The 12,066-nt window shown below is 37.7% G+C and overlaps 1 protein-coding gene across 9 annotated transcripts in view; it reads right to left on the reverse strand.

Annotated features, from left to right (window-relative positions):
- synrg (synergin, gamma) overlaps positions 1-11,731 on the reverse strand; it is a 56,792-nt gene extending 45,061 nt beyond the window's left edge. For 7 of the 9 annotated variants that reach the window (XM_055196121.2, XM_055196120.2, XM_055196118.2 and 4 more), the window contains exons 1-7: positions 11,621-11,731; positions 4,269-4,309; positions 3,948-4,081; positions 3,396-3,523; positions 3,213-3,318; positions 971-1,082; positions 172-468 (exon numbers count right to left, since the gene is read on the reverse strand). In XM_055196121.2, the coding sequence (XP_055052096.2) occupies positions 172-468; positions 971-1,082; positions 3,213-3,318; positions 3,396-3,523; positions 3,948-4,081; positions 4,269-4,309; positions 11,621-11,655 (853 nt within the window). In that variant the 5' untranslated portion in view covers positions 11,656-11,731. The remainder of the gene's footprint in view (positions 1-171; positions 469-970; positions 1,083-3,212; positions 3,319-3,395; positions 3,524-3,947; positions 4,082-4,268; positions 4,310-11,620) is intronic. The other 2 variants (XM_055196123.2, XM_055196122.2) reach the window with 1 other exon arrangement.
- Between the last annotated feature and the right edge of the window lie 335 nt (positions 11,732-12,066).

The following is a 12,066-nucleotide window of genomic DNA, read 5'->3' on the forward strand; positions in this document are numbered from 1 at the left end:
GTAAATGTAAAAAAATAAATGGCTTCTTTTGGTCCACACATAATGACACTGTTACAGCTTCCACCATTAGGGACTAACTCAAACCTAACCAGCCAAAACAAAACACTACCTCTGGTTACAGCTACTAACAAGTGATGGTATGATAGAAAAAGTGAGTGATAGAGGAGGTACCTTGGAATGCAGTTTGGGAGCTGGAGATGACAGAAGAGTGTTGGATGGCATGAGGGACTTGGAGAGATGGAGGGAGTGAGGGGGGGACAGGAGAAGAGGAGGGGTGTGGGACGGACCCCGTCCCTAACGGCTGGGCTCTCAGTGAAGGTGAAGATGGAGGGAGGGAGGAAGAGGGGAATGAGGAGGAAGAGGATGAATCGGCGGGGCCCTGCATAAAGTCACTAAACTCATCGTCGTCCTCGGGAAAAGCGGGGGAATGGGAGTGAGAGGTGAGAGAGGAATGAGATGGCGATGAGTCTGCAAAAACCAAAGAAGAAAGTGAAACACACAACAACACGGATCATGAGTTATGACCACACAGATAGATGAGAAAATGGGAAACAACTTCTTTACAAGAGGGTACTGAACTTCATTTGCTTCCATGTTGATTTTTACAAAATAAATTCAACCTTTAAGGAAAAATAGTAATTAAAGACAAATGAAAAGGTGTCATATGCAGTAGGTGGTTTAATGTGAAGCTAACACCTGCCCATGTGAAACTGTATGGGTGTGAATGTCGATTATAATGAGGAGAAAATGGCAACACTCCTTAGAAACATCTGGAGAGCCTCCTGGTGGCCGAATGGGAAAAAAACAGCTTCTCGGTGTGTGACGTCGTGCATACAGAGCTCAATCACATTGGCTTTGTCAAAAAGCTATCTGGACCACTTATTAGATCCATGATGTCATAGCATGTCTTGATGCTGGAAAGCATATGGTAAGGATGCAATCGGAAAGTTTCATGTGTCACTGAATGTACCTGGTTTCTTAGACTGTGATGATGGTGTTGGATGCATCTTGGCGTCTCTGCTAAATCCATCCAGGTTTCCTTTGATGGCCTCTAGGGCATCGTCACGACTTTTCTCCCCAGTCTGTCCAAAAATAGTATAGAGTTTTTGCACAGTCAAGCATGCTTTAACAATTTTTAATGCATATTTAAAATAAAGTACACTGTTCATTTATCCAAAATAAGACCAAGGATATAAACAGAGTCATTTAAATTTTGGGCTGTCATAAATATAATTTATTGGATTATGAAAATGGCATTTTTAAAGGTATTGCGGAGGATTTTCTTTTTCCGGGTGGATCATCAAGACTATTGGTCCTCCTAGTTGTCAATCAGGAGTGTTGCGCAATTGCTTTTTTTAAAAAGTGGAGAAGGCGGTTCTTTTCTAAAATTCGAGAAAATCCTCCGCTACACCTTTAATTATGTGTAAATTTTAGTGGCATCTAGCTGTCAGGTTGCGAACTGTAACCAATGGCTCAGCCCTTTCTTTCTTCTACGGTGGCCGACACAGGACAACAGTCAGTCAATCAAGCAGTGAGGTTTCTTTACAAAGATAATTTAAGAAATTATAATTACTTATTTATTCAGTAAAACAAGATTATTGTAACTTGTTCATCGTGTTTTATTCATGTTTTTTTAGCTAGCTTTTATAGTAGTGAAGCAGCTAGCTAATAGTAATAATGGCGAGATAGCATTAGCAGACGTTCTTCTTTTTTTGTTATTCAACGTAGTGACAATGCAAGCTGCCTCTAAAAACACTAACTAAGAAGAAGAACAACAACAACAGCAGCAGCAGCAGCAGCAACAACATGTGTACGAAATAGCCCCCTATACACTATTCCCTACATTAGTTCACTAATATAGTCCACGTGAATGAGTGAATAAAAAAGTGAATTCAGACACCAAGCGGCAGAAGCGCTACAAGCACCATTTTGTGTCAGGACCCAGGAGATAATTTAACACATGACACAGTGAAGGTGTAGCGGCAAGCCGTTGAGTGTACATTAGTTGTACACTCATTACAGTACATTTACACGAGGCGGAAGCGTTATGTGGCATTCACACCAGATGCGGAAGAGGCGCAAGTGACATGTTAAGTCAATGCAAAGACGCGAATTTAGCGTTGTTGCGGGAAACGCGCGAGTTGAAAAATCTGAACTTTGGCAGATATTCGTGCCGCGTTAACAAATCAGGAGCTTGCTCTAGTAGTGACGTGATTACAGGGAGCAGTCGCAGAAGCCCCTCCTATGACACAAATTTCCAGGTGAATGTCTTGAATGACTAGAATTTCACGCGCGACTGAAGCGAGTAAACTCAAAATGTTTAAGTGTCCAACTACGCGCGAGTACTGCGTTTTTACCGCCTCTACCGTGGCTGGTGTGAATGCCACATTAACGCCTCTAAATTACTTTTAATGGGTGACATCATGCGTTGCCGAACTGAATTGTGGATCTGTCAATGTGCGTCACTGTCATTGACTGTGGCAGAAGTTGAACATTTCTCAACTTTTCAAGCACCAACGCGTGCATCAGCCAATCAGATCGCCTTAAGCAAATAACCTAGTGCGAGCCAGCCAATTACGCTAATGCAAGACCGGAACATGTGTTGCAGCCACTGTGACTGGCTGTTGGCCACGCTTAGACAAGCCTTCCATCAAGCGTTAAAGCTTTTGCCCCGTGTGAATGTACAGTTATTGTGGTGAATATGGGATTGAATAAGTGCACTCGATAATGTCCACTATAATTTCGGACACCACTACAAAATGGCCATTCCCTCAAAAAGCGCATTTAGGGTATAGGGAGTTATTTCGAACACAGCCATAGTGAGGAAACGTGCTCTGTGAAGCAGTTTGCCAATTTAAGGCTACAGTAGAAACATGGGGGTGCAAATGGCAACTTTCATGGAATGAGGAATGAGACCGGTGGTGTATGTAGATAAAAACAGTTCATCATTTAACATCTTTATACACCACTAAAAACATAGTTATGTATGTTTATTGCATTTCTATCAAAAGATCCTCCTAAAATATGCACAATGCACGTTTAAGTTACATAAGCAACCATCTGAAATTTCTGACATATTGATGAATCTTCACAAAGACAAACATTTTTCTTAAAATAAAATTAGCACACACTGACAAATAAAAACAGATGCATTAAAAACCTACAAAGGGATTGTTTTAATTTCACGTGAACTTGACTACAGGCTCACTCACTTTTGGTTTGACGCTGCTTAGCAGACGTAATTTCTGTTTCTGCTCCTCGAACTGTCTCCTCTTCCTGTCCTCCTCCAGCATCTTCTGCTGCTGCTCCAGACGTTTTCTACAGAAACACACTGATCAGATGCCAGCTCGTCTGCACTTACTATTTTTACACATTCTGAATACGCAAAGCCTTACTGATGTTCCTCTGCCATTTGTTTTTGCAGGTCTGCTTGGAACTGAGGCCCTGGAGCTCTCATACCCATGAACTGAGGTTGACCCATGAACTGCATCCCAGGGGTCTGCATGCCCATAGCCATCCCACCCTAGAAACACATTCAATAAAACATTAGAGCCTTTAGTGATCCATTTCCATAATAAAACATTGATAGAAAACAGACATTTAGGGCAAATCCAGTAAACATTGCAGCAAACTTTATCCGGAAAACTAATTTGATTAAATTCACAGAAACCTTTTCTGTTCATATAAAATGTCCAATGATAATGATGTCCATTTAAAAAAGCTGTTGTAAGACTGAAGAGATCAGACTAAGGCAATTGGTTTAGGAAAAATTGCAAAAAGTATTAGCCATTAAATGTTGATGTTGTCCTCTACATCTAATACGGTAATACTGCACAGCATTTTGCAAAAAAATATAAAAATAATATAAAAAAAAATCTGAAGGTTGGACACCTACTCATTTTTTTAAAGTAAATTTTTACCATTTTACAATAATAACAGAAGCTGACCTGTATAGGCATGGCACCAGGCATCTGTGCTCCGAAGTTCATTCCCATCATGCCTTGCATGTTGGGCTGCATGACCTGAACAAGAGGGAATCCCTGCTGCTGCTGCTGTTGTTGCTGTTGTATGGGCATCATTCCTGCAAGAACATTCAAGAACAAGATGACAAACTAACAATTGCTGTAACATTATCATCATCATCATAAACCACAGCGGAGTTTATTTACACAAATGACAATAGGATATTATGTTGGGAAAACGATAAAAGAAAAACTGAATGTATAATGAGAAATTGGCAAAATGCATACTAAATGTCAGCCTCGTACCTTGTGGTGGTCCAATGCCCCCTCCAACAGGGTACATAAAACTGAAAAAGAACAAACAAGAATGTTCAATATTGCAGTTATTTAGCGAGCGGACAAACCAAACCCCTAAAGCTCGTTTATGTCAACCTAATACTGCGTCTGCACTGTTACCTTCTACATTTATGGAGAAAAATTGTACATTTAACGACAAGCAATCAATCTTACAGACAAATCTATTGACATTTTACACCTCAAGTTATTTTTGGCTTATTTTGTCACGGCACAAACAAAATATAAATAAAAAATAAATGAAAAGAATATTTTTTTTAGAAAATAAATATAATAGCACATAATAGTCACGTGCAGAGTGAGACCTTGTAATTGGATAGCCCTGTATGTAATGCATTTGTGCTACAGTAGGGGTCCTGTGTCATATTTAGGAACCAGAACATCACTACAATTTTGGGGTTTTCTGCATTTTGTTTACCAAAGCAACCACACAGACCACTAAAACATCCCTGCGACCATATAGCAATGGCCTAGTAACTTGCACTTACAATAGCCTACCACTGCAATGGCAAGCACCACTCGCATTTAGTAAACATAAAATCTAGCTATGATTACTATATTAATACAACTAATGCCATTTTTAAATGGCTATTTTTGCATAACATATGTGTTTGTGCTGCGTGTTATTATTATGTATATATAAATACACACACATTCATGTATGTATTTAAGAAACATTTACATGTGTATAAATATATTTATTTATATTTGTATATATTCTAAATTATATACAAATAAAATAAACAATATTTAAATAAAACATTTCTTAAATGTATGTATGTTTGGGTGTTTAAATACCCACACATATATTGAATACTGAATACAAAATATTGAATACAGATATCATGTTCATATACCTTTTATATACATCATATTTAACATTGACAAGGTATCATGATAATTCAATTAGGCCTATAACATTGTTTCATGTGCAAAATATGATAAAGATGGAACTTTTGGGAGTACTTCGACTCGCCTGAAAAGTCTGCTCCCCTTCTCACTCTCATAATGGGAGAGGGAGGGTGTTACTGCGCCGAGTCGAAGTACTCCCAAGGGTGCTATTCCGCCATACAGTGTGGCTCCTCTTTTGAATCCGCTTAGAGAAGCGCTACGTTTTATTTTGTACCACCAAACTTGCTCGTATAACTACTCGTCTTAAATAGGAAAAACGTTGATGTGTTTGGTCACTTCTATCTTTATCTCTAAATGGTACCATTGAATGAATGGGGCTAAGCTAAATGCTATCGAAGCGTCGCAGCGCGCTCCAGCGCTTACGTGCACGCACACAGATGATAAAGGGATGTATCAACAATTCTTAGTTAAGGTAATAACATATTTTAGTATTGAAAATGAGTAGACTATTCCTTTAAGGGCTTTATATCAGACAAAATATTGAATTTATTGTCTTTATTGACTTAAAGATGGTTTTATTCAGAGTTTTATTTGCTTTGAAATAGTCGGAAATGTGGGCTAACAGTCTCTGGGAATCTGAGAAAAACTGTTTGTCTGTGACGCATCTGTTCACCCGCAGGCCTACGGCTTCACTGAGCTCTCACAGGAGCTGTGATACAACAAAGGGAAAAAAACACTGGATTTAACCAGATTAACATTCAAAGAGAAATCTGTTGTGACATCAGGGCAGAGAGATCACATATATCCACCATCTTAAACTGTTACTGTCAGCATGAATCCATTACCACACAGTTATATTCCACAACCAACATTTTAATGGCTGCCCGACTGTTAATGCAATGTGAAACACATTTAATGTCTTTATGAGACCACATAAAAATGCAACAGTTTTTTCTCTAATAGTCTATAGTTTTTCCTCTCATACAATATGCATGGTCATGTACCCACTGTATCTTGTATTGTTATATGTTGTGAACTGTACTGTCTATTGTTGTTTGTAATGTATGATGATGTAGAGCTTAAACACACTGTACCGAAAACAAATTCCATCAGCATTGTCGTGTGGCTAAATAAACAATCTAATCTAAATCTAATCTATGGGGCGGTTTATGTAAAAACTCATACAGTATGAAGTTTAAATGAAGTTTATTAAAACAAGTATGCAACAATGTTTAGTCTAGTGCAGAATCAACAAGTTCAGGCAGTTCATACTTTATTATGTGCTGTAAAAGTATTCTGATCTATTATGAAACATTTATCCATTGATAGCATGATTGCTTGTATATCAGTCATGCCAGCACCCAACCTATCTAAAGTGGTGCTACTGGACTTCCACCAAAATATCCAATCTCATCATAACAATTAAGACTCATAACAGCACAGCGTTGATCATAATGGAGATTTGATCTCTTATTTTGCATGCTTAAAAACTAAACACGATGGTGACCCCGACGTGCCATTTGTTCAGGTAGGTACATTATTATAGGAAATAAGACAGAGCAAATGACTGTCTCTCTCTATCTACAGTATTGAAATGGTGTTTAATTTATTTTAAAAAATTAAAATCTAAATACATTTCAAGGAACCATCTATGCAAGGTGTTATCTGCATGTGGCCCAGGATGCTGTGTTTAGAGAATGGATTGGTTGCAATAAGGCCCTCAAGGGCATGCTATATTATGATCATAGTTATGGCTAAAATGGTTGCGCAAAATGTGCAGCCAGGCCTTATGACCTTTAGTTACACTCTTAGAAAGGATGTGTTCATTTTTTACACATCTTTTTGTGTTAAGCTTTAAACACATTATGTGTCACTTTGTGTTGATTTTGTGTTAAAATATAACAAGTTGTATTAAGAGTAATACAAAATGTGTTGTTTCAATAATAACACAGAGATGGGTGGATTCTGGGACAACGCATTTACTGTCATCAATAGTTACTTTCAATACTTTTTTTTGACCAAACCTCACTTTTTTTATTTAAAATGCTTTAAACACCTTCCTTTGTGTTAGGTCTATGAGGGTGGGCAGTTTGATTTATATAGCAAGCAAGCGTCAAACAGAATAACAGATTGCTTTACTGAAATGTCACTTCGTCTACTGTTTTTTTTTAACTGATAAGCATCTTGGTAGCAACAATGCAGTTACACCTGTTCCAATAAACTCCCTGTGCCCTCCACTACAGCTGTTTCATAGATTCAGGCTATGTTTAAATGATAACAAAGCAAAACAAAAATTGAAAAGTTTTTTCTTTGGAATTTCAAAAAATTTCAAGTACAAACCACAACGCTGTCAAAAAGATCAAAATTTTATCAAATCTGCGAAAACTCTACAGTACTATGCATGCCAGGCCAGTAGATGGTGATGTTATCTGCATCAAACAGTTTTGTTTAGACATACAATGAGGAAGTTTTATTACTACCCTGGACTTTAAAGAGCCAAAGTTTAGTAAACTTTGTTGAAGATGTGTTAATGAACTCAGAATCTGCAGCAGTACCCAAGCATGCATGTGCACGCGCTCTCGCAGCTGTCCGAAGTCCAAATACAAAGTAGTAATCCTTTCCCTTATGTATTTGCTAAATGTTTTATGAGTTTCAAGCGAGCTGAGGCAAAAATATAAATATAATCAGTTATACAACAGTTCTTTCTGGTTCTCGAATCTGATTGGCTAAGAGCTATGCGATATTGTACTCATAACGGCACAGTAACCGCTTCACCTTTCGTATCATTCCGCCACCTAGTGAATGGAGGTCCTAAACAGGCTCATCTCTGAATGGAAAAACTGCACGCACACAAGGACACACACAAACGCACTGTTTTTAATCACTCTCCATGTGTCTCATTAGTTCACTAGCTCGTAAATCAGTATGTGAATCCCAAGTTATTATTCCGTCAAAGATCAGCGCTCTTGGATGTTACGTTAAACTTAATGGGAGTAATGTCTTGTCACGTCGTGTGGACACTTGGAAAGAGGAATGTAAACACTCATTTTTTTCTGGAGCTATATCTCTTATCAGAACGTGAAAACACCGTGGAACTGCAGGTAAGCACCGCAGCTTTTAAATGTGGACATTGATCATTTATTTAATCGCGACGTGACTATTAAAACATGTTATGAGATATCGCCACTGGTATATTTATAAGCAGCATGCAAAAACATCTCTCTGACACTTATAAAAAACAGTTTTATATAGTACTGAACGAAGTCTAATAATAACCGAGTGCTCGTATCGCGTTAAGAGTAAATGGGAAACCAATAGTAACATTAAACAAGTATAGTTTTATTAACTTTCACCTCGCGCCAAAACAATAACAACACAAAAGACACTAAATATGAATAAGAAAACAAGTAATAGTTTTATCATGACACCAAATACTGCTGATTTGATCTCATTTTGACCATCAAAAACAAACAAGGCCAACATGAAAGCCAGGGAATCCCTGTCAGAGATGTAGCCCCGAAAGGGCGGTGGTCAGCGGGGCGAGTGAACACTGATGTCCGCTCATGCTTTGGTGCTCATACGTACCGAATCTCACTAAGCAAACGTTCAAACAGGCGCTATCTTTACTAATTGACTGTAGATTTAAATATAAAAAATATATATTCTCGACTGAACTAATCTTAAAACTACACTTTGTGACCGATAAACGTTAATATAAAGAAACGCCTATCTGTCCATTGAGTTATTATGAGATTCAAAGCAGCCGAAAGTGTTACCTGTCATTCTGGCCGCCCTCAAATCCGTGGCGGAAGAAGTAGTTCTCAAACAAAGAGGCTTTTAAAATAACTCCGTTGTTGTTTTCTAGTTTTCGTTTTTCAAACGTTTGCCGTCGAACTGTTGTATAAAAGCGATATCGCTCTCGGAGTCGTGCGACACAGCTCCATATCATCACGGCCGTGACTGCCTACGGCCTCGTGCCTCTGGCCTAATCACAGCAGTGATGATATAGAGCTATATCACACTCCTACTCGAGCGATATTGCTTAAATATCAAATATAAACATTGTAAATATTGAAATGTCTTTACGATCTAGTTATTAATATGACCATCATACTGGTTTCTAAGGTTCATATAACAGTATGTTTGTTGCCAGTTTACAGGGTGATGTAATCTAAAGTTTCCAAGTGCTTTTAGGCTGAAATAAAGTCTGTTTTCATTTACATTATTTCATTTACAAAATTTTTAAAATTTTGAGACTCCAGTTGCAGTGAAACTAAAGTTTTGGCCTATGACGTGTTGAGGGAAACTCTGCATGGCTTCTGATTGGCCAAAATGGTTTTACGGTTAGTGATATATCACCATTTGTTGGTTTGGCATGCTATTGACCACGCTTCATACTAGGTTTTTGTGTGTTCGTGTGGACATAGATTATTTTTAAAAAAAAGAGGGAAAAACTTTATAAAAATACCCGCAAATGAACAGATTTGCATGACATCACCGTTATCACAGATTTGCTTTTTCATAGTTATCACTGAGACAATAAAGCGTCGTTTTTTTAAAAATGGTTGCCTTTAAAGGGACATTCCACTTTCTTTTTTTTTTTTTAAATATGCTCATTTTCCATTGAATCTGATTAGACCATTAGCATTGCGCTAAAAAATAACCAAAGAGTTTCGATATTTTTCCTATTTAAAACTTGACCCTTCTGGTCGTTTTAAATAGGAAAAATATCAAAACTCTTTAGTTATTTTTTTTAGCGCAATGCTAATGGTCTAATCCGATTCGATGGATTGTGCTAAGCTATGCTAAAAGTGCTAGCGCCAGACCCGGAGATCAGCTGAATGGATTCCAAAATGGTAAGAATCAAATGTTTAACTCTAGTGGAGCTAGAAAATTAGCATATTTTCCAAAAAAATTGAATGTCCCTTTAAAGTTGGCATTTTTAGGACCCCAAAACAAACAGCCAAACCACATAAAAAACGTTCCCAGTTTCGGTTAAAAACGTTGTGTAAACAACAGACCCTCAGCCATATGAAGATGCCCATTTTTGTATCAATTTCTGCTATAAAGTGCTAAGTCCTGTCAGATCTAAATACATTTTACATTTTATCTACATTTTCATTTTAATTCTAAATATAATTTGCTTGTTTGGTTTTTGCTTTTTTGCTTCTTATAGCAATGTCTAATTCCTCATAATTTAGAGAAGTGCAGAAAACCATGACAAGGATATTTACACATATGTACATGTTGCTTTTATACTTAGCTAGGTTAATAAAGCCATTGTTATAATACCAGAAAAGAGCGACTATGTGTAAGAACCATGTGGTTATTTGGTTTCACGGCAGGTATCAGCATTACCTGGTGCTGTGCTGTTTGAAACCAGCCATTCATAATTTAAGCAGTTTAGCAGAGACTTAAGCCCTTTAGATAAATAAAACATGAAAACAGACTTTTAATCCTTTCTGAAGGGTATGTAGCCTAATTTACAAAAACTATAGCTTGTTTAAAATGCCTTTCTGTCCCAATATTTAGATATTTAATCTTGTGACATCTATGATTGTGATACTGTGCTGATCCAGTTAACATAAAAGTAGAAAATACAAAGCAGGATACATACAGTAAGTATTTTCTTGGATCATAATAATCCATAATATGTGCATCCACAAAACCTTGTATATGACTGTAAATTGTGTAAACCAATTATAAAATATTATACAACTTTTTTTAGACCACTTGACCCTCATCATTTGTCTTATATACAAACACACATTAGGGTGATCTTAAGGTGACTCTGGACCCTGCAACCTTGATATAAGCCGAAAAACAGGATCTGAAATATTTACTTAGCTAGAAAACAATAATCAACCCTTTGATATTGCTTTACATCTAGAAACACTATATATTAATGTAAATATACTGGGTGAAGTTAGATGATTCACAGACAATGACTGTACATCCCAAACGTAGTGACCTGCCAACACTGACAGCAATTTAGGGCATCACAGGGCCGTTTGAAATGAATTTTAGAAAATTAAATTTGATTGATTCGACATCTGAACATATATACATGACACCTAAAATGATGTCAATTGAAACAGCTCACAAGAATATGAAATTAATCTCTATGTGGCAAGTCGAACGGCTAATCTAGGTTATATATCCACATGTTAGACGACAGACGCTCAAAAAGGCAGAAGCTGATATGAAGGTGTCAGAGTATCGATGTAAAGTCTAACATCATCGTTGTAGGTGAGATCCGTGTGTTACGAACGTCACATCACCATCACCAGCTGAGCAGCATCAGCCATTGACACTGCGTAATAAAGTTCAATTGTGCGCGATAAACGGCAACATTTTCAAACGGGCTCGTGAACGAACGTATATTCGCTTCAGCGGCCGAACACACGCGAATGAAAACAGATGACAAAGCGTTTAATTGAAATATTCTGTACCTGCCACCTCCCCCCGATCCAGGCTGCAGCGCCATCTTAAACAGCTCAGTCTCGTGACGTCATCATAAAGAACAGATACGCGCCACTTCCGGGGTCACGCGCGTCAGATGCGTACGCCGACGATGACGTCATCGTGTGTAACCATTTAAACTGAAAACAAAACAAGAAAGCGACAAACTGCAGCACATTACACTAGATATATGAACCATTTAATATTTTCCCTGTATTTCCACCATCAACGATGACGTAATATATTTCATTTAAAAAAAAGTTTTTTATTAAAATACAGTTTTTGTTGATTTGTGTTTACCACTGTCTGCGCTCATTAAAGTTCCCGCAATTCAACAGGAGATGGCGCCATTGATTTTCTGTGCATAAAGCTGCTGCTCAGCACAGGCTTGCACATTTGAACAGGTGCTTGCAGCATCCCTCTATTCAAGAACCTT

Source organism: Misgurnus anguillicaudatus, chromosome 24 (assembly GCF_027580225.2).
Source record: "Misgurnus anguillicaudatus chromosome 24, ASM2758022v2, whole genome shotgun sequence".
NCBI lineage: Eukaryota > Metazoa > Chordata > Actinopteri > Cypriniformes > Cobitidae > Misgurnus > Misgurnus anguillicaudatus.